The sequence below is a fragment of the Pipistrellus hanaki genome (genome assembly GCF_964339955.1).
Source record: "Pipistrellus hanaki genome assembly, chromosome: 8".
Taxonomy (NCBI): domain Eukaryota; kingdom Metazoa; phylum Chordata; class Mammalia; order Chiroptera; family Vespertilionidae; genus Pipistrellus; species Pipistrellus hanaki.
The window spans coordinates 48,457,347-48,481,563 of NC_140510.1; the positions used below are offsets into that span (position 1 = coordinate 48,457,347).

Here is a 24,217-nt window from a genome sequence, read left to right on the forward strand (position 1 = left end):
AAACAATATGTTAGAAATTCTGAGGGAAAATTATCGAATTAGAATTCCATATTAGTGAAAAAAGTCTTAAAAATTAAGGCAATGATGAAGACTTTTTCAGACATACAAACTGAAAAAATTCATCACTAGAAGAATTATAAGAAATGTTAAAAGAAGTCCCTTCAAACAGAAGGAAAATGACACCAGATGGAAAGAGGAATACCAGAAATGCTTACCATGTAGGTAGAAATACAAAACTTCTACTTTTAAATCTTTTAAAAGATAACTGATGGTATAAAGGAAAAAATTAATTTTTAAAAAATGTTTTTATTGATCTCAGAGAGAGGAAGCTAGAGGAAGAGACAGAAACATCTGAGAGAGGAACATTAATCAGTTGCCTTCTGCAAGTCTCCCCCCTACCAAGAATGGAAAAATGACCTCCTGCTCGATGCTCAACCAGAGCCATACTGGCTGGGCAGGAAAAAAATAATTTGTTGTGGGGTTTATAACATATGTAGAAACGAAATGTACGACAACACATTTAGCAGCACAAAGGCTAAGAAAAGAAAAATGCAAGTATACGGTTGTTAGAGTCTTAAACTATATATGAATTGGTACCCTATCATGTGTAAGTTGTGATATATCAAAGATATATACTGTAAACCCCAAAACATCTCATCGATATTTCTCTCTCTCCCTCTAGCTTCCTCTCTCTGAGATCAATAAAAACATATTTTTTTTCATTATTTTTTTCTTTATATCATTCAACTTGTATGTCTGAAAAAAGTCTTCATCTTTGTCTTCTTTTTTAAAAGACTTTTTTCACAAATATGGAATTATAATACTAAAATTACACACAAAAGCAATATAGCTAATAAGGCAACAAAATGTATAAAATGGAATCATGAAAAAAAATAATAATAATCCAGCCCAGCTAGTGTGGCTCAGTAGTTGAATGTAGACCTATGAACCAGGAGGTCAGGGTTCAATTCTCAGTCCCCGTAGGGGGGGTGTGCAGAAAGCAGCTGATCAATGATTTTTCTCATCACTGGATGTTTCTGTCTCTTTCTCCCTATGCCTTTCTCTCTGAAATCAATATAATTAAATTAATTTTTAAAAATACTAAAAATCCAAAAGAAAGCAGAATATAAGAAAGGTAGCAGAACAGATAGGACAAATAGGGGGAAAAATAGCACAATAGAACATTTAACTCAAACCTATACATACCAATTATTATATTAAATGTATGTGGCCTGAACATCCTCATTATGAGGCAAAGACTGACAGAATGAACAAGAAAGCAAGGACCAACATAAGCTACTTACAAAAAAAAAAAAAAAGACATTTTAAATATAAAGTCCAAATAAGTTAAAAGTAAATGGTAGAAAAACATATATACACATACACACACCAATGTTAACAACAATAAAAAGAAATCTATAGAAGTTGTATTACTACCTAACACAGTAGATTTTAGAACAAAAAATATTCTCAGGAATAAAAAAAGTAATTTCATAATCACAAAAAAGTCAATTCATCAAGTGGGCATAGCAATCCTAAATATATATGTGCATCATAATAGAGCTTTAAAACACATAAAGCAAAAATTATAGAACTATAAAAAACAACAACAAATATACAATTATAGTTGGAGATTTCAACAGCCTTCTCTCAATAGCTGGCAGGACAGCAAATCATATAGTGTTGATAAAGAACAACATTATCTACTACCAACTTGATCTAGTTGACATTTAATAGTCACTCTACCCAACAGGAACAGCATATAGTCATGCATTGCTTAATGACAGGGATATGTTCTGGAAAATGCAGCATTAGGCAATTGCATCATTGTGCAAATATCAAATTCACACTTATACAAACCTAGACAGTACATAACCTACTATACACCTAAGCCATCCTATATAATGAGAGGAATATGCTAATTATCCATTTACGCACTGAGGTGTAACAACCAACTGTATAATGACCAGATCACAGATCTGCAGGAGGGTGGGGCAGTGAACTATAAGCAGTTGGCCAAGAGCTACAGGAAGGGGCAAGGCAGCAGCAATTGAGGGGGGTGAAAGGGGGATGGGGGGAGCTACAGGAGGGCGGCAGCAACCTACTGGCACATGGATTCATGTGCAGGGCTACTAGTATAGTATTATTATCTCTTTCTATCTCTTTCTCCCTATGTCTCCCTGATTGTGCAGGGCTACTAGTATAGTATTATTATCTCTTTCTATCTCTTTCTCCCTATGTCTCCCAGGCTACAAACCTGTACAGCACATTACTGTACTGGACACTGTAAGTAATCATAACACAACTAGAGGCCCAGTGGATAAAATTCGTACATGGGGGGTGGGGGAGGGAGGTCTCTCAGCCCAGCCTGCATCCTCTCACAATCCGGGATCTCTCAGGGGATGTTGGGCCTAAACCAACTTAAAAGTAAGCAAATGATGCCAACATTATAACTATTAGTAAATAAAATTTAGGTTCTAGAAAAATTAGTATTACAAATCAAGTAATTTTTTTGACTTTCTCATAGAAGTTATTTGTTTACTTGTACTAACAACATTCAATCATTATCATAACAAAATAAACATTAATGCAGACACTTAAGTGTTAACTCCTATAAAATTTTTGACTTGAATAAGCATGCCAAATGAGATTCAGAAAGCATTTAAGCCAACTTAACTTTTGCTGGAATATTTTACTTCTACATGTTTAAAATGAAAATGTCCATAATGGAATCTGAATATATAAAACAACAGATTTCATAAATATATCTTAAAATCCTTACATACTTAGTAACTTTTAAAATAATGCATATTCATCTTCATACTATTAAGGATAACAGTAATTAATACAAACATCAAGTGCAATCATTGTAGGAATACTGGTCATTTTTACATAGCTTGGCAAATTATCAAGTACCTGCTGCTTATTAATTTTCAAACATATGGGTGCCCTGTGGTAATACACATTAAATTGATTCTCTTCCACAAATATGGCATAATGAAAAAAATGAATTATTAATCTTCTCTATAAGAAATCACTTAACTCATTCATATTTTTGGCAATGTTCAACATAAATAATACAGTCTTTTACACAGAAGCTAATTTAAAACTTTGGTAAAATGTTATATTGACATGATTATGAAATTTAGGCCATTATTCCTGCTAACCCTATTCTGAAATTTGCAATACAGTTTTTACTTTGTATAAGTTGTTAAACTTATATTTCTTTAAAACTAATTAAATATACAACTGTATATATTACATGCATTCTCACCCAAAACAGTTATTTTATTAAACAACTAAGAACTTTACACATTATGGGTATCTCAAATCAGTCAGATAACAATTGAAAGATAAATAATTTTCAATCAATTTCATTTTTCTCAATTTCACAAAATATATGGCTACCTTAAGGAACATAATTATATGTCAAGTTTAAAAGTATTTTTTCAATAACTGTTTTGAAAAATGTTTGTATATATTTCATTTATAGCCAGATTTCTTAATGTTTATAAATTAACAGTTTTCTAGTTTTCTAAAATGTTATGCTGCTTTTTTTGAAGGAAGAGCAGGAAAAACTATCTACTGTAATATTAACATTTAGATTGCTTATTGATTTTATTACATAAATGTCCTGAATACCTGATATCAACTACCGAATAGCCTCAAAAATCATTAAAAATTATGCTAGTAATTAGTCATAAAAATACCAAAATAATCTAAATTAGAATTAACCTGAAATAGTATAATTTACAATCAAAGTCAAGAACCTGACATGGAAATCTACATAAACTAATGTGACTTGCTAAAGCAATGAACTTTCAAGCCCCAATCACACCCCAAAATAAAATTGCAGGGTAATATAATACGTTACACTCCCAAAATGGGATCTTCCCTAGTGATCCTCCACACTAAAAAAGGAGAATATGCTCGATCAGTGTGGTTCAGTGATTGAGCAAAAACCTATGAAACAGGGGGTCAAGGTTCAATTCCCATCAGGACACATGCCAGCTTGCAGACTCATTCCCCAGTAGAGGGTGTGCAGGAGGCAGCCAATCGTTGCATTGATTTTTCTCTCAACATCAATGTTTCTATCTCTCTCTTCTGCTCCCTTCCTCTCTGAATCAATAAAAACATATTTTTTTTAAAAAGAGAGAATCCAAAGGAATGAAATAACAGTAAAGAAAATATGCTAATTTAATGGGACTTTATACTAAAGTATCTGTCACAAAATACTAAGGTTCTTTGGCTTAAAAAAAGAATACTTTAATACCAGTCCATATTAACAATAGTGGTATTATACACAATAATGGAATATTCTTCCTGAAATATGTTAATTGTTCTGTTTAAAAATATATGTGAAGGGTATGGCAAATCTATAAATATATTCCAAAAGTGTTCTCTTCTATCCCCATTTTAAATAAATCTGGAGCCATTCTAAAGGTGAATATAAAAAGATATGCTATACTGTTGACTACAGAATACTACAAAGTTTTATCGCCATTTAAACAAAGAAGCCATAACAGTTAAATGAGCTCAAGAAATAGATTTCAGTATCACACGGTGCCAGCTGTAAAGAGTTATGGCTAATTGAATATGGAACTCCTGCTTAATCAGATAACTGCTCTGCTATTTCCAAATGAAATGCCATTTCCATACTGTCTGAAAATGGCCCGTTTTATTGGTAACCAGAGAAAACAATATAAACTGTAAATAACATTAAGTGCTCTGTTTACCCATTCCAGGCACAGAAGTAGCAGGGGATCCAAGACGTCTTGGTAACGCATTTGATGATAGGGCTGGAGTAACAGTTCTTTCTGGGGGCCCACCAGGGGCTGAAGTGTCCTTTGTTGGACCAGGAGAAACTGGAACTTGTGGAGGAGGGCCCTGGCTAGACCTTACTGGTGTTGAAGAAAGATTTCTTTGAGCTGCAGTTCGCTGACGAATCTCTGAGAAAAAGAATAAAAAGTATAAATCACATTAATATCCAATATACCACATTAGCCAATACCACAAGTATTCTTTACATTTATTTTTGTGACAGCAAAAGGCATCTGTAGGGCCAAAACTGCTTATAATAAGAAATCTATAAAATGTAACATTGAAAACTGACTAACAAAGTACTCCATTTCTGAACCTACGAAGTCAACTGCATATATTTACACAAGCCTTGATCTCAATCCATCTACTAATATCACTTTTCAAAATAAATTCAAGTAAAATAAAATCATCACCCACTGTGTTGTGTCTTTTACAGAGTAATCCTTACTAATTTATAATAAAGGAAAGTTAAAAAAAAAAAAAAAAAAAAAAAAAGGAAAGTTTATCAGAATTTAGTGAAAATTGCAAGTTTTTCAAGATAAAAACAATGGTAACTCTAAGAAATGAGTGAATAAATATATTCTGGTACTATCAAATAATTTATGAGTTAATTAATAGTCATAGAAATGTTGCAAAAGTATTCTTTACTATTAGGTGTCATGCCTATTCTCCTTTACACTACTGCTATTTTCTTAGTAAATTTCTTTTTGCCAATACATTCGATAAAAAAAACTTCCTACTTAGCATAAATAATGTATCACTATAAATAAATCTTATATTTAGTTGCAGAAATTAAAAGATTTCTGTAATGGGTTAGCAAATGTGCCATAACCAGGCTGCTGCCTCTTTTTGTAGTTTTACTGAAACACAATAATGCTCTTTTGTTTACATACTGTCAATAGCTGCTTTAAAGAGCTGAGTAGTTGTAACAGAGACCATATGGCTCTCAAAGCCGTCCTCTCCTATATAATAAAAGGCTAATATGCAAATTAACTGAATAGTGGACCGACTGGTCCCTGTGATGAGCACTGACTACCAGGGGCCAGGAGCTCAACACAGGAGCTGCCCCCTAGTGGTCAGTGCACTCCCACAGGGGGAGCACCCCTCAGCCAGAAGCCAGGCTCATGGCTGGCTGGTGAGCACAGCAGTGGTGGTGGGAGCCTCTCACCTTTCTGCAGCAGCACTAAGGATGTCTGACTGTCAGCTCAGGCCCACTGGAATGGGCCTAAGCTATCGTTTGGACATTCCCTGAGGGCTCCCAGACTGCGAGAGGGTGCAGGCCAGGCTGAGGGACCCCCCCTCAAGTACATGAATTTCATGCACTGGACCTCTAGTTTATTATACTTACTATCTGGCCTTCTACACAAAGTTTTATGATCCCCCTAACTCGGTAGCATAAAATTCAATTCTATCCCCATTCCCACCAATATCTTACTTGAATGCTGATGGTAACATCTCAAGTAAAGAAGAACGTATAAATTTTTAATTCTACATATCACATAAAGTTGTTATAAATCTCAAATTAGGCTGAAACTAAAGAAGTTAAATTTTAATTGGCATTATTGGTAAAAATGCACACTCCCACAAGCAAAATACTTTATTTAGATTTGGACTTTGACAGTTAAAGATTTTCATGAAAAGTTAATTGCAATCAAGAGTACAGCTCTAGCATCAAATTTCAGTTTACTACAATTAACTCTACTAATTAAGAACCTGGGCCCTCTGGTAACAAAGGTTTGGTTAGAATACTGGCTGTTATTACTTTTTCTCAGATGGATTCTTACCTCACAAAGTTATTATGAAGATTAAAAAAGATAATATCTGTAAATTAATAGCTCATACTTATTGGATTACATACTATTTCAGATAACAGTGTTTTCATGCAATTAACTATTTTCAAATGACCAGTTAACTATAATTATTGGAGTCAACTAATTTTACATTGATTCTTAATATAGTCTCTAATCCAGCCCCTACAGTAATGAATTATAAGCATGTCATCATTATATAAATAGAACCATCTTTATATTTGGCTATTTTCCATGCAATTTACATAGAAAGTTTCAGATTTTACCTGAATTTACTGTATCCTAATATCTCCTGCAAATTATTTGATCACTTAATAATTACAAGGAATTCACAAGGGACACCTTAAAAGATAGTTACACATTAGGAAAGCCATTAAATGCTACAAAAGGTACTGAGATCAATAAACTCATATTAAGGTTTGTTCATTTAAATTAATTTTCAAAACAAGGCATCAAATATTATAAATTATTTTTAGCTAATTTTCAGATAAAAACACAACTTAAAAAATGACATTTCTTCCAGATAAAGTTTAACATTTATTAGGTTATATTAAAAGTAGCTATTAGCTTTTTTCCTTCTTGGAGACCTAAGGCTGCTTCCTCTGAATGTGCATTTACCCTGTGAAAATTAACCAAAGCACATTTTTAATATCACTCATGTGCTACTAAAAGGTAAGGTTCATAACTAACTGGTAAGCAAAGAATACCATGTTTAACATTCCATAAAAGAAAATTAGCATAATTGTTTATAAATTTAAAAATAGGCAGACAATGGGGAAGAAATGATATACAAGAGTCAGGAAAGGGAGAAAATAGTATCATCATTTAAAAAAAAAAAGCAGATAATAAAGACAGTATAGTGATTACTAGAGGGAAAAGGGAGGGAAAAGAGAATATAGGGGGATAAATGCTGAGGGAAGGAGACTGAACTTTGGGTGGTGAACACACAATACAATATGTAGATGATGTATTATAGAATTGTACAACTGAAACCTATATAATTTTATTAACCTATGTCATCCCAATTCAGTAAGAGGTAAATGTCAATCGTTAAAAATAGCTAGTGATACAATCTAAAACAACACTTGCTAAAGTGTTATGAAATATTCTGGTAAGGTTTGACTTAAAATACCTAAGCTATTCCCTAGTCAGTATGGCTCAGTTGGTTGGAATGTCATCCCATACAGCAAAATGTGGCGGGCTCAATTCCTGGTCAGGGCACATACCCAGGTTGCAAGTTCAATCCCGGTTGGGATGCATACAAAAGGCAGCCAAGCAATGTTTCTCTCACTGATGTATCTCTCTCTCTCTCTCTCTCTCTCTCTCTCCCCCCCCCCCCGCTCACACTGATATTTCTGTCTATGTCTCTCTCTCTCATCAATTTTAAATAATAAAATGTCTAAGATTTCTCAACTTTTAGCCACTCACAAATGCCTTGTGTTATTACTAAGCCAAAAAGTTTCTAGTACACAAAAAAGTAGTGATTGGTTATATTAAATATTTCCTACATTTAAATATAAAGTAGCATCCCAAAAAAAGATTTACCAAGCATTCCACCTCAATCTGGCATCTTATCTAATAAAAGAGTAATATGCAAACTGACCATACCTCTGCTACATCCACAAGCCACACCTACCAGCCAATCAGAGCGAGTATATAAATTAACCCCAAACAGGATGGCTGCAGCCACAGAGAGCAGAAGGAAGGCTTGGGTTTCCCAGGCAATGGAAGAAGCCAAGCTTTCAGCCTGCCCTTGCTGGCCTAAGCCTCCACTCAAGGATACAAAGTTTCAATTATAGAAGGTAAACAAATCCAAACAGAAAAGGCAGCAGCCATGAAGTGAGCAGGCGGCTTGGCTCCACTCCAGGCTACAAAGTTTCAACTGTAGAAGGTAATAAATACCACATACCAGGGCCTCTGCTTAGGTCGCAGGGGGGCGTGGCTGGCCTGCAAACCACCACAGGCCCCTCTCCCAGGCCACCCCACACCCCAAGAGAACTCCCACCCTGATCCAGGACACCCTTCTGGGCATACCAGCTGGCCCTACTCATGCACCAGGTGTCTATCCTATCTAATAAAAGAGTAATATGCAGATTGACCATCACTCCAAAACACAAGATGGCTGCCCCATGTGGTCAAAGATCCTGCCCCCATGTGGACTCAAGATGGCCACCATAAGATGGCCAGCAGGGGCGGGCAGTTGGGAGGGACTAGGCCTGCAAGGGAGGGCAGTTGGGGGTGATCAACCCTGCAGGGGAGGGCAGTTAGGGGTGACCAGGCTGGCAGAGGAGGGAAGTTGAGGGCGACCAGGTCTGCAGGGAAGGGCAGTTGGGAGGGGGACCCAGTTAGGGCAAAAAGGCTGGCAGGGGAGCAGTTAGGCATCAATCAGGCTGGCAGGGGAGTGGTTAGGGGGTGATTAGGCTGGCAGGCAGAAAAGGTTAGGGGCAATCAGGAGGGCAGGCAGGCAAGCAGTTGGGAGCCAGAAGTCCTGGATTATGAGAGGGATGTTCGACTGCCCATTTAGGCCCGGGATTCTACTAGGATCGGGCCTAAACGGGCAGTCAGACATCTCTCGAGGGGTCCCATATTGGAGAAGGTGCAGGCTGGGCTGAGGGACAACATCCCTTCCCCTCCTCCCCCGTGCACTAATTTCATGCACCAGGCCTCTAGTATACATGTAATTCCTTTAAATAACCAAAATAATAAAGAATGTGCATATGACATCTCTTCCTTTTACTTTCAAATTTTTCTAAAGCCTACATTCACTATATCATCTTCAAATCCTATTCATACCAAGATCCTTTAAATATAGCTTCTATCCTACTTCTCTATTGAAATTATTTTCTCAATAGGTTGATGGCTTTTTATTAACAAAAATGACTCCAAAATCTTTCTTCCCGTTAAGGAAAAGCTTTTTGAAAAAAGAAAAACTTCCCCAACATTTCACTCCTCAACACAATACAATCGGATTTTTGTGCTACTTCATAGTTTCCACAGTATCACTCACCACTTAAAGTACTATTGTTTTGGTCATATCACCATTATTGTCATTAGCGTAGCTGCTCTTTAACAATCCCTACTATCTGCTAGGAACTATACCAGGTGCTTATTGTGAGTTTACTAAACCTATCTAATAACGGGGATATGCTAATTGACCGAAACTGGCAGTCGGACATCCATCTCACAATCCTGGACCACTGGCTCCTAATTGCTCACCTGCCTGCCTGCCTCGTCACCCCTAACTGCCTCCCCCGACAACCTGATCACCCCTCACTACCTCTGCGTGCCATTCTGATTAACCCTAACTGCCCCCATTGCTGGCCTGGTTGCCCCTAACTGCCCCCCCCCCCCGACTGCCGACCTGGTCACCCCCAACTGCCCCCCCTACTGGCCTGGTCACCCCCAAAACATAAAATTTGCTATTTTATAAGGTGTTTTCCAGATTTCCTTAATCAAATGTATATCCTCCCCAAAAAACAGCAAAATATAAAGTGCCATTCCATTTGCTCTCAAAAAAGATTAATGATTTATACTTTAATCTTCCCTATATGCCACAAAGTAAGTAAACTCTAAACTCTTACTTAAATAAGAAGTTGTAATCTATTTGCTAGAGCCATTAAATTTTTCTGCAATACTTATTGATTTCAAATTTACCTGTGGCAGGATACAATTGACTTTTCTTTTGTTAATTTCATTAAGAGAAATGTAGTGCTATACACACAGGTAAAGAGAATGTAGAGGTGACTCCCTTTTTGAAACAAATATATTGTAGAAGGGTCTGTTAAGAACTTATTTTAGCTACAGATGGCATCCTCCAATATTCTTATCAGCCTCTCTACTTCAGTCATTCACTCCTATCTATGGTCACCATCTAGTCCTATATCCTAGTCATTAAGAATAACTGCACTCCTCTCAAGTTCAATCATCCCACTCTCAAAACACTTAGCTTTCCAGCTATTTTGTAAAGGGTCAGACAGTAAACATTTTATACTCTGTTGACCATATGTGGTTTCTATTGCATAGCTTGTTCTTATTTATTTTTTAGAACATTTTAAAAATAAAAAACCAATTCTAAGCTCAAGAGACATAAAAAAGAGATTTGGGCCCAGATTTGCAGGCTGTAGTTTGAGAACCTTATTTTAATACTACCAATACCTCTGACTGTCCATTATTCCCCTCTCATTGTCCTTATTTCCCTCATGTTCACCTTAGATTTCATAATACAGTATTATAATCCTTCCCTTTTTGAACACAACTTCACTTCCCTGCCCCTTTATCACTTTATCCAATCCATTAGGCAAAATCTTACTCCTGGTTAAAGCCAACTCTCTGCCTACTCCATGCCTGGTAACATACAGCTAAACACAACTAGAAAAGACACATGCTTTAAATGGATGACCATCAACTTCAAGTAGATGTTAGTGTCCTCCGGCATTCCTATATTTTCCTAACCTATTTACTCTCATACTCTGCTGGAGAATTATTTTATACCTTCTCTTCATAACTCCAACATCTTCCTTATCCATGCATTCTCATTAAGAAAACAGGTGAAACACAAATGGTTCTGCCTCCAGCTACCTATTTTTCCACTCCCTTTTACTCAAAATAATTGTTTGTTCAATTGTCTCCAACTTCTCTTCTCCCTTACTTTCTTAAACCCACACTAATCAGGCTTTTGCCCCCATTCTTCAAGGTCACCAAAGAACTCAACATTACTAAAAATCAATGGTTAATTATTGACCCTCAATTTGTTTGGCAGTAGTTTTTGTAACAGATGACCACTACCTTAAAACACTCAATTATTATCCAGGACTCCACCTCTCCTGGGTTTCCTATCTTACTGACCACCTCTTTTCAGTTTCTTTTTCTAGTTCATCTTCATTATTCCCAACAGCTGAATGTTAGCATACCCTAGGGTGGCCTTAGTCCTTTTCTTTCTCCACATTTAACATCGGTAGTAATCACATCCAGTCTCATGGTTTTAATACCATCCACATACTAGTGACACCCAAATTGTATCTCCAGCCCAGATAATTCCTGTTTGCCAGACTCATACTCAACTGTTTCCTTAATATCGCCACTTGGATGTCTAACAGGCATTTCAAACATATAGGTCCAAAATTAACTCTATTCTTTATCACCTCAACTCTAAAAAGCAGTTAATTACATAGACCTAGTAGAGCCAGGAATACTGGAACAATACACTCCAGAATAAATCTTCTTAAAGATTATCAGCTTCTTAAAGTAAAAAACCATATTATAATCATCTGTTTATTCTCCATGGTGCTTGCACATAAGTTATTTAATACATTCTTTTAAATGAACCCTTCATTTATATGTAGCTAAATGTTAATTCTCCAGAAAATATTTGAAAGCAGAATATTCTAAAGCAGAGAGACCACCAACAATAAGTTTTATTGTTGTTGTTTTTAGCAATGGTTTTTCTATAATTATGACACGACATCAGAAGGAAAAAATGTATTTAAATATCAAAGCTTCTAAGCAAAGGTAAGTTTAGCTTCTTGAAGAAACTTATGTTGCCTAAATATTAATAAATATTTAAGAATGTCAGGAAAGGGAATCATATATCTGTATTAGAGTGAAAAGGTCATATTTTTCTTTAAATAACTGCTAGCAACAGATTTTTTAAACAGCTGTAAAATATCACATTTTAAAAATATATTCACTAAGATTACTTAAAAAGTATTTTTGAAAAGTTAGTCCCAGTTATACAAAATATTGTATAAATACAGAAACATAGCCTAGACAAAAAAAAAAAAAAAAAGTTTTTTATAATTATTAGGAAAAAGTTTAAATTTAAGTAGAAAATTTAAACTGATTATGGAAGTAAGAGTTTCATTGAAAGTATTGATGCCTATTTATCTTAATCATATGTAAGCTTTTACATTTATCAAAAGAGCAAGCTAATGTTTCTAAAAACTAAAATCCTGTTTATGGAATTATGGGAGAGGATGGGATTCTTCCCAATTAGAAAACTTAAAACTATTATAGCTTATTTAGAATACGGAGTCTTTGGAGACATTTATAAAAGAATTGACTTCTCAAAGTTCTATATGTCATCCCAACTTTATAATCAGACTACAATTCTGATGATTTATAAGAATAAATGTTAAAAATTTTTAAATAGCACAGTCTATATTGCAACAAAATCCTTACAAACTATATTATTTTATTCTAGACAAGAGAACAAAGAGAAAGCCAATGCAAACTCAAAATATCTTTTACATGGCAGTCTTGGGAAAACTTTATGTAACCACTTAAAATAACGACTTTTAAAGTTTACGTAATAATTAATAACAAAATTGTGATGATTTCACTAATAATTTGGCAATATAACCTCCAAAAGAGTTAATGTTATTAAGTAGCAGTAATTCAATTTTTCCTCATTTCTAAATTATTTTCTCTTCCTAAATAAAAGTGCTATTTCAGAAGAAACTTCAAATTTGACAAAAATCTTCATTAAACTTAATCTCAAAAAATAATAAAAATGTAAAAATTTTCTTAAAAATAGATGTTCCAAGAAATCCTTACTTAGAAGAGAAAAAATAATTTTAAAATATTGTTTAAATTACTTAGATTTTAAAAATTAAACCAACTGTATATTTAATCTGAATAGAAAACATCTTTATTTGTCAACATAATCCTATAAAATCAAAATGAGATAAACATATTGCCATCATTCCAGGTCATACCCCAAATTACCAAATAAAAATTAACAAAAAAGCATTCTACATAAGTTTTTATACACCTCTAACACATTTTTAACTCACTTGGGGAAATATGGGTCTTTCCAACAGCAGCAGCAGTTTCTACAAAGTTATTTACCTTGTCCAGGTCTTGCAGTTACATCTGGTCCAGCAGATGGCGGCTCAAACTCCTGTCAATTGCAATAATGTTATTACAGTGATCTATTACAATGTGCAGTTTATAATAAAATAGTAGTGGTATCACATCCTTACCTTTGCTTTCTTTGAATCTGGATCAAACCTTTCAAGAATTAATTTAGCTGTTTTATAAGTTTCTTTTTCCATGACTTCTTCAAGCTGCAAACAAAAATTTCCATAAATTCCACATTTTAAAACACACACAACTTATTTTATAAGTCCCATTCAAAAAGTATTCAAGTATAGGCTTAAAATAAACAGCACATAATATATCCAGATAGCATGAAAGACTTCCTACATACAAATAATTAAAATCCAGATTTTAAAATGACTTCTAACCTCTAATATGTTACTTGTATTTAACAGTTTTACTGCAAGGAAATACCAAATATTGCTAATTGTTTACATATAATGAGGAGAATAATTACATGCACCAACTTCAATAATGGAATGTGCAAAAATCTATCAGCCATCATTATTGGAAGTTATTAGACATGACAAGCAAATGACAGGCAATTCCTTAGATTTATTTCCTCATAGCACTTAATGCTATTAATTTAAAGAAGGTCGTTAGCCAAGAGCTTTACAAAATAAAATCTCTGTGCCAATTAACTGCTGTCAGCATCGATTTTAGATTATTTATTAGCAGAAGCAATTAGCTTGCTGCAAATGCAGTGAACACTCACTAAACTGGGAGAACAGCCATGGAATTTGCTCAAATTACTTTAAAAGCTAAAGCTCCCTGTTTTTATACTTAGAATCAAATAACTTTAAAGAGAAAAAAAAAAACATGAACATACTAATAATTAAAGTTAAAATTTTACTGAGTTCTATGCTCACACTAGAGAATTTAATTAAAATACTTCATTATTATAGCATTTATTTACAATGCACTCAAGTCACTTTATGGGTTAATACTGGGTTTAATTTTAAAGTAATTACTAGTAAAGTATCATTTTAGCAGTTATGGCCCAATATCAAAAAAAATTTAAGTTTAGTACAAGACAGTCAAGTTATAACAAATAGCTAATGTGTGGAATAAAACGCTCTTGCAAACATTGGAACTGGACCTTTTCCTTCTCAATGACCACTGATAGCACCTTGGATTCATTAAATGTCATATCCCAAAGGACTTTTATTTTAATATGCAACACAGAACACACATACCAAATTAAAAAATACAGTTAAAAATATGTTGCCAGAATAGTAATTAATAGATTCCTCATGAAAAACTCAATTTAACATTTAAGCAGCTAAGTGCTTAGATGAATGATTTATTAACCTAGATTTAGTGAAACTAAAACATTTTCCTATTTCAAAATTATAATAAATTCTCAAAGCAGGGAAATTTAATCTTCTGATGTAAGGAAAGTATCACTTTAGAGTTGGGGAAAAGTTGGTAGTGAAGTTAGAGAAAGGATATATGATAGAATATATCCCCAAATAAACATAATCTATATAGGATATCAAATAACTGAATCCCTGATCTCCACAAATTAATTTTTGAAGTTTTAGACAAGTGTTGTAGCAACAGAACTTTATATAGTGATAGAAATTATTTATATATAGATAACTACCAATGAAACTGAAGCAGTAATCAAAAATCGTCCAGCAAACAAAAGCTCTATTTCAGAAAGCTTTATAGGAGAGTTCTATCAAACATTCAAAGAAGAACTAAAACCTATCTCCTCAGACTATCCCAAAAAATTCAAGAGGAAGGCACACTTCCAATCTCTTTCTATGAAGTCAGCATTACCCTAATTCCAAAACCATATAAAGACCACAAAGAAAGAGAACTACAGGCCAATATCCCTCATGAACACAGTTACTAAAATCCTCAACAAAATTCTGGAAAATCGGATCTAGCATCACATTAGAAAGATCTTACATTATGACCAAGTGGAGTTTATTCCGGGGATGCAAGGCTGGTACAATATCCGCAAATCAATAAATGTGACACATCAAATTGAGAAACAAAAGTCACATAATCATGTCAATCGATGCAGAAAAACACCCTTGACAAAATCTAACACCCTTTCTTGATAAAAACTCTCAGCAAAGTGGGAATAGAGGGATCATACCTCAACATAATAAAAGCCTTATGTGACAAATCTACAGCCAACATCATACTCAATGGGCAAAAACAAAAAGCATTTCCCCTAAGAACAGGAACAAGACAGGGATGCCCACTTTCACCACTCTTGTTAGACATAGTACTGGAAGTGCTAGCTATAGCGATCAGACAAAAAGAAGAAATAAAGGGCATCCAAATTAGAAAAGAAGTAAAATTATCGTTATTCACAGATGACATAATATTGTACATAGAAAACCCTAAAGACTCCATCAAAAAACTACTAAATTTAATAAATGAATTCAGCAATGTAGCAGGATACAAAATTAACACCCAGAAATCTATTGTTTTTTTAATACAGCAATAATGAACTCACAGAAAGAGCAACTAAAAAAAAAAAACACAATTCCATTTACTACTGCACACACAAAAAAAAAATTTAAGATACCTAGGAATAAACTTAACTAAGGAGGTAAAAAAAACCTATAAGTGGAAAACTACAGGACACTGAAAAAAGAGATAAACAAATGGAAGAACATATCGTGTTCATAAACTGGTAGAATCAACATCATTAAAATGTCCATACTACCAAAGCAACTTATAGATTCAATGCAATCCTCATTAAAATACCAACAGCATATTTCACAGACCAAGAACAAACTCTCCAAAAATTCATCTGGAATAAAAAAAGACCCGGAATAGCAACAGCAATCCTGAGAAAGAGAAACAAAGTTGGAGGGATCACAATACCAGATATCAAGCTATATTACAAAGCCACTGTTCTCAAAACTGCCTGGTACTGGCAGAAGAACAGACATAACAGAGAACCCAGAAATCAACCCAAGCTATTATGCTCAATTAATATTTGACGTAGGAGGCAAGAGCATACAATGGAGTCAAGACAGTCTTTTCAATAAGTGGTGCTGGTAAAATTAGTCAGATACATGCAAAAAAATGAAACTAGATCACCAACTTACACCTTACACAAAAACAAACTCAAAATGTCTAAAGGACTTAAATGTAAGACGGGAAACCATAAAAATCCTACAAGACTCCATAGGCAGCAAAATAGCAGACATATGTCATAGCAATATCTTCAGAGACACAATTCCTAGGGCAATGGAGACTAAGGAGAAAATAAACAAACTTTGAAGTCTAAAGAATTGGGTCCAAAGCACATCTCCATTCTTCATCATCTAGAAAGATTTTAAGCAAGTGTGTTTCCTAAAAGGAAACACTAACAAAAAATAAATGTCAAAAACATTTTAATTTTGAGCCTGGCTAGTGTCACTCAGTGGTTGAGCTTCAACTCACTGAACCAGGAGGTCACTATTCCATTCCTGGGTACATGCCCAGGGTACATGCCTGGGCTGAAGGCTCGATCCCCAGTAGGGGGTGTGCAGGAGGCAGCCAATGAATGATACTCTCATCATTGATGTTTCTATCTCTCTCTTCCTCTCCCTTCCTCTCTCTGAAATCAATTTAAAGATTTAAAAATGGAGGATTAAACTTTAAAATTTATTTTTAATTTTGAAAGATGATTTCACACATATTTGATATTTAAGTTATCATTGAAATAAAATTTTAAAATATACAAATTATTGTCTTAGACAATATTCTTGACTTCTGTTTCATGACAAATATCCCAAATGTAGAAAATTTTCTTTCATTTTGCATTGGCTTAGGTCAAATTATTAAGAATGTGATGAAAGGTATTCAGAGCATTAGGATACATGTTGTAACATTAAACTCATCTTTTTACAACAATGAAAATATTGTCTGTTTACCCTGACTTGGGTTTTGCTGTTGATATCAATATTGTATTGACTAATTCAGATTTTACAACATTTTCTGATTTCATATAGGAGTATTTCACAATAATAGTCACAACTTTTCTCTCTCTGCACTTTTTTGTTAAAGTATTTACAGAGATCTGTAGCCTATGATGAATATTCAAACACTGCAAAATGCCAGCAAACATTATTGGACAATATAAAAATGTAATATTTGAAACATTACACAGAATCACATGCTGAAATTGCCAATTTAAGGACATCCTTTATTTCCAAAATACTAGATTTATAAGCTTACTAATATTTATTTATGAGAACAACTCACCATTAATAAGACAGGACCATAAAACATAGTTAAAACATGGCCACAAGAGCAAGACTAATTAAATTGTTCCACTTCTCTTGTATATGGTCCTGTTTCCAGAAACGTCCACATTAACTTACAGCTCAGAATGTAAGCATTTCTTGCTCTTGTTTTCAAGTGACATTAGTGGATTCTTTTGAACCAGTAATATTTGTAGCTGAGAATTATAACACTTCTTTCCATGTTTCCAATTTCTCAACTCATTTTTTTTAGGATTTGGTAAATTTCCTGAGAAATGCCAGAAAGAAGTTACCACATGCTATCTTGGAAAACACATGGCATTTTCATGAAGCCATTTAAAGAGTTCATTTTGACTCATGTGTTCTATCTTGCTTTTGAATTGTTTTGATAGGATGCTCATGGATGCAGAGGGATTATATACTGAACAATGATTTTTTTTTTTTAATTTAAAGACCACAAAATATGTGAGTGGCAAAATATACACATCCAGACTTGGCAGTTTTTTTAGATAACTGAAGATTAATTCCTAGCTTTATTTACATTAAGTTCTTAGATTTAAAACACTATTAAGATGTTACTCATTTTTCTTTCTAAGTAATTTAACTTTTTAGTAATTTAACTTTTTAATCAATTGATAATTCACGATCATTGTTAAAAATTATACTTTTACAAATTACACATTACATTAAAAATCTAATCATATTAAAGAGATGCATCCCTAAGAAAACCACCTATAATAAAATATCAAGTAGTAAATATAGTATATTAATTTTGTTAATAAAAGAGGTTAATAATTTTAAACTGATAGTCATTTTCCTGCAGACATTTAAACAATAAAAGTATTTTTAAAGCTATAGATGTAGAGTGGAAACTTCAACATCAATGAACAAGACCAGTTTGATTATTTAGCTTTTGCTCAAACTAATGTCCCTTCTTTTTCTTCTCAGAACCAGCACAATCATTAGCTAGCCCTGGCCTACTACTATTTCACCCTTAACAAGCCTATTGTTCTAAACAAAGTGTAAAGCTACTCAAACAAAGCAGCTTTGTTAAGTGCTCCAGCAACAAAGGCCAGAGACTAGTTCCCAGTAGCAACAGTATCATTACCAGCAACATTCAAGTCAATGTAAATCGTGGTCCCTAATTAATAAAGTGAGTTACAACAGCCAACTTATTTTTCTAATAAAATAAGTTACAACAGCCAACTTGTTTTCTTTAATCATACTATAAGAAAAATGCCATACTGAACTATTGTTAATACTAATGCTTCATAATCCATTTCAATATTCAACTATTGAACCCTGAAATGAATTTTCCTATTGTCACACCTAAATGAAGCACCTTTTATGCTGTGAGTCCTTCAATGGCTATTAAAGAATTAGTAAATAGCTTGCCTTGCCCTTTCATAGAATTTTCCAAGTTTGCTCCAAGATTCTGTTTTCCAGTGATGTGATGCCACTACTATGGGAATTGTTTCCCATCATTTGGAATTTTTTATTTTCTTCTGTGTTTTTTTCTCTTTTTTTCTTTTGTCTTCCTACTCTTTTCTACTTTAACCAATACTTCTCCATTTTAGTACATACAGGGCTTGGCTCTGACCACTACAACCCACTCTGCCCACCACAACCCGCTCCTTTTTATCATATCAGAAAACTATATCAATCATATCACAACTTCTAATTACTGAGAACCATCAGTATTTCCTCACTTTGGTTTTTTTCTCAATTAAAGATTACATTCAATACTAGAGGCCCAGTGCATGAAATTCGTACATGGGGGTGGATATGAATCCCCCATGCCCTTCTTTCTGCTCTCTGCCTGCCTCCACCATGCACCATGTGAAGGAAAGCCCAATGCCCTGCAGTGTGATGTGTCTGCCAGGCCTGGGGGCTTCGCCAACACAGTAAGGAAGCACCCATGCCCTATTGTCCTGGCTCTGTCTGTGGGGCCTCGAGGTGTTCCCGCTGCCACCTTGCTAAGGAAGCCCCCAAGCCCTGCTGTCTGGGATTTGTCTGCCATGTCTGGGGACTTCCCCACCACTGCAGCACTAAGGAAACCTCCATGCCCTGCTGTCTGGGCTCTGACTGCTGGGCCTGGGGGTGCTCCCGTCGCCACCACCACGCTAAGGAAGTCCCCAAGCCCTGCTGCCCTGACTCTGTTTACCAGGCCTGGGGCTTCCTCCACCATCACCCTGCAAATGAAGCCTCCATGTCCTTCTGTCTGGGCTCTGACTGCCGGGCTTAGCGGGGCTCCCATCACCGCTGCCACGCTAAGGAAGTCCCCAAGCCCTGCTGCCCTGACTCTGTTTGCCAGGACTGGGGCTTCCTCCATCATCACCCTGCACACGAAACCTCCATGCCCCGCTGTTCGGGCTCTGTTTGCTGAGCCTGGGGCTTCCCTGCTGCTGCTGCACTAAGGAAGCCTCCATGCCCTGCTGTCCGGGTTCTTTCTGCCATGTCTGAGGGCAGATCAAGCCTCACTACTTGGTCCCCCCAACCCTGGCGGGGCTGACAGGCCCAGACACTACAGCAGTGGTGGAGCTGGGAGGCTGGATCTGCCTCCTCTGAAGGCAGATCCAGCCTCGCTGCTCCTGCAGACAGGCCAGACACTCTAGGAGCGGGGCAGAAGGGACTGGGCACCACCGTCTTGTGGCTATGGGGGCCGCCATGTTTGTCTTGGGAATGATGGTAAATTTGCATATTATTCTATTAATAGATAGGATTATTTTCTATTAGTTTCAGGTGTACAGCATAATGGTTAGACAATCACTTTACAAAGTGTTCCCTGTAGTATTTCCAGTACACATCTGGTGCAATACATAGTTATTACATATTGACTATATTTCCTATGTTGCAATTTACATCTCCATGACTAATTTGTTACTACCAATCGGTACAATCCCTTCACCTTTTTCACCCAGCCCCCCAACTTCCCTCCCCTCAGGCAACTATCATTCTGTTATCTGTGTCTGTGAGTCCATTTCTGTTTTGTTCATTTACATTGCTCTTTAGATTCCACATATAAGTGAAGTATTTCCTCACTTAGAATTCTAGCTGCTCCATAATGTACAAAATGCCAGAAACATAATACAATATAATGAAAATATTTGTTTCAATTTAGGACCATGAAAAATGTTAATGCAATTTTGATAAATACCTCATAGAACATTGAAGAAACAGTAAACGAAACAGATAAGAAAGCCTTTCGAACTTAGTTTCTTTTTTTTTCAGGTACTTAAAACCCTCAGGACCAATGTCTTTTACTACCAATTCACAGAACAATGTTTAACATTAATCTTAACTATATTAATTTTACTTATTTCATACATAATTGTAACATATTACATTTAGACTAAAATATATTCATCATTTGCATCTAATTAACATGACAGTACTACCGATATCAATTATCACTTTCATATTTCAAAAAAATTACATGAAAAAAATACATGTAAATTCAAGTCAAAAGCTAAGTTTAACTAACTTGTTAGAGACTACTAATATATAAACCTCTAAATATCTAGGGCTCTTTCTCTCATTCTTGGCCCTCCTTCTAACATATCCGAAGTATGCATTTAGCTGCCCCACATTAGCTACCCAAGTAATCTGAGTTGCTGACAAAAAAATGAAAGAAACCAAACGGGGAAAAATCTCTATTTCCCCCTTTCTTAAGCCTTTTCATGTTAAATTTCTCTTACAATCAATCTTCTTGATTCCCTCTCTTACCCTTATCATGTCAAGAAAACTAAGAACTGACATATATAAATGTTTGGTCCTTTTTTGCCCCTAATCAATAATCAATCTGGACACAACTTTTCATCCCTCTGCCTTATTTAGTGCTCCAATTTGATTCATTTACTTACTTCTCATCTTCCATATAAATTCTCAGGATCTGAAAAGTCCATCTAGCTACTTTTTCCTGTCTTAACTAGCAAAAATATTCATAATTTAGCTTCATCCAAAATCATATTTGTTTCTTAGAAGTCGTTACTTACAACATATAAACATTATTCAGTTCTTTATCAGTTTTACATAAATTAACTTTAAGTAACAGTTCACTTACTATTTTTTTCTTCTGGGATTTTAAATCATCCAATGCTTCATCTAGAAAAAGAGATTTAAATCAAAGCTAAGTGAGATATTAAGATACTTAAACAAAAAATTGTGACAAATAATAAACATTAAGCAACTGCAAGAAAACTTTCTCATTTTAGTATTTCTCACTGATATGTACAGATAAAAATGACCTCAATCTTTACCCATATATATTTCATATTTTGCCTATGTTATACACTGAGTGGCCAGATTATTATGATCTCTGAATGCATAAAAATCTGGGCACTCAGTGTATACACATATATACTTGAGGCCCAGTGCATGAATTCATGCATGGGTGGGGTATGGCCAGCCTGGCCAAGGGGAGGGGACATGGGGGTTTGGCCAGCCTGCCTGATGGTCAAACTCCTGATTGAAGGGACAATTTTCATATTAGCCTTTTATTATATATGATATACACACTTTATGTGGCCATAATAATCTGGCCACTTAGTGTATATTACAAGCTACTTAAATAGAGAGAAAAATTGCCTTAACACAGACTACAACATTTTTCCAAATTTAAAAATATATTATTCAGTTTTCAGAAACATTACTGTTACTTCTCCTTCCTTTCGTTATCCCACCCAAATTTATAAAATTAACACCAAATCTTTTTATATATTGCTAATAAAAATGTTCTCTTTGTTTATAAGGAATTAAGTGAATGATATATATTATTAAGTTATTCAATCTTCAATGTATTGAGCACTAATAAAGAAAATACTTTGAAAATCTATAGTATTATACCTGAGGAGGCACTTGGAAAGGACGAGAACAATATTCACTTTTCAAAATTAAACTTTTCTAAGATTTGTCTGCTTTAGGTTGGCATGGTAAAGAATCAATTCAAATGAATTATGAATGTAGATGTCTGCTTTACAATTGTATTTTAGGTTTCTAGTTTTTCTCTAGAAATACTGTCAACATCTGCTTTACAAATTAATTTTAGATTTTGAGTTTTTATCTAAAAATATTTAATTAGTACAAAGAGGAATACTATTCCAGCTGGAAAAAAAGGAGTTATACCTTGATTCAAACATTTTATCAAAGAGAATTTAAACTGTTCTTAATTTTTAATTAAATTTATAAATACCATTCAAGTACTGGGATAACAAACATGTGAATATCCATTTTAAAGCATATTATTGAACGGAATTTTAGGAATAAAATAGGCAGGTTTAGGAAGTCTTAGGAATAAGTCCATGGGGGAGGAATGCATAGGTGAGGCCTTGGAGCCGCCAGAAGGCATACATTCAGAGAATAGAAAAGTGCCACAGGATAAGGGGAGAGGAAGACATACATTCACAGAGGATCAAGAAAAGTCAAGTGTGGGGGGAAAAGGAAACATACTTTCACAGAGGATAGAGAAATGCCAACAAATGCTGGAAAAGGTAAACATGTTCACAGGAGATAGATGTTACAAGATAAGAGAGAGAGAAAAAGGGGGGCACCACATGGGTTTTGGACTTTGAAGCTGATATTCTGCAAAAGACTGACCAATTTAAAAGCACGGTCATAAAATATGGAAGGGGTCCAATTAGAAGGGAGCATGAAGAGACAAAAAAAACTATAGCATTTTGATAATAAAATCTACACTCCAATGTGCCCTAAAAGTGCAACATTCAAAGTCCAATTTTCTATTCTTGTTTTTATATGATGAATATGCACTGGTAACAAAAAATAAAATTGTCACAATACAGAAATACAGGTGGCACTTGAAATGCTGTCAAATTATAACTATGTCACTGTAATTTGTCATGCATGCTGCAACAAGTCTAAAGTGTTGAGAGCACCAGCACAGTCTGTCATAACTACTCAATTCTGCCATTATAGAATGAAAGCAGCTATACACAACACAAATGAATGGGTATGGTTGTATTTTAATAAAAACAGAAATTTGAATTCCATACAAATTTAACATGCTAAAAAATATTATCCTTTTGAATTTTTTCAATGATTTAAAAATATTCAAACCCAACTAAAGGACTTGTATGCATGCATAAAAGCATAACCAATGGACACAGACACTAGGGGGTGAAGGCATGTGCTGGGCAGTGGGAGTGGCCCTGGAGAGGTCAATGGGGAAAAGGGAGACATATGTGATACTTTCAATAAAGAACTTTAAAAAAAAAATGTTCAAACCATTCCTAAATCATGAGCTATACAAGGACCTAGCTCACAGGCTGTAGTTGCCAACCCTTAATGTAATCTATACTTTCCAACTTGTAAAACAAAGGAAATAAAACTAAAAGAGAACAAAAAGCAAGAAATAAGACAAACAAAAAAAGGCAAGCACATGACAAATAGCTTCAGATATATATATATATACCCTGACTTTATGCTAAGAAAGTATAAGACTGCAAGACAATCTTTTATAAAGTCTATATTAAATGTATA

General features: G+C 34.8%; 1 protein-coding gene across 2 annotated transcripts in view; it reads right to left on the reverse strand.

Moving 5' to 3' along the window:
* Positions 1-24,217, reverse strand: part of LNPK (lunapark, ER junction formation factor) — a 64,083-nt gene that overhangs the window by 14,076 nt on the left and 25,790 nt on the right. For both annotated transcript variants that reach the window (XM_084892667.1, XM_084892668.1), the window contains exons 6-9: positions 21,786-21,826; positions 13,610-13,693; positions 13,476-13,527; positions 4,737-4,949 (exon numbers count right to left, since the gene is read on the reverse strand). In XM_084892667.1, the coding sequence (XP_084748793.1) occupies positions 4,737-4,949; positions 13,476-13,527; positions 13,610-13,693; positions 21,786-21,826 (390 nt within the window). The remainder of the gene's footprint in view (positions 1-4,736; positions 4,950-13,475; positions 13,528-13,609; positions 13,694-21,785; positions 21,827-24,217) is intronic.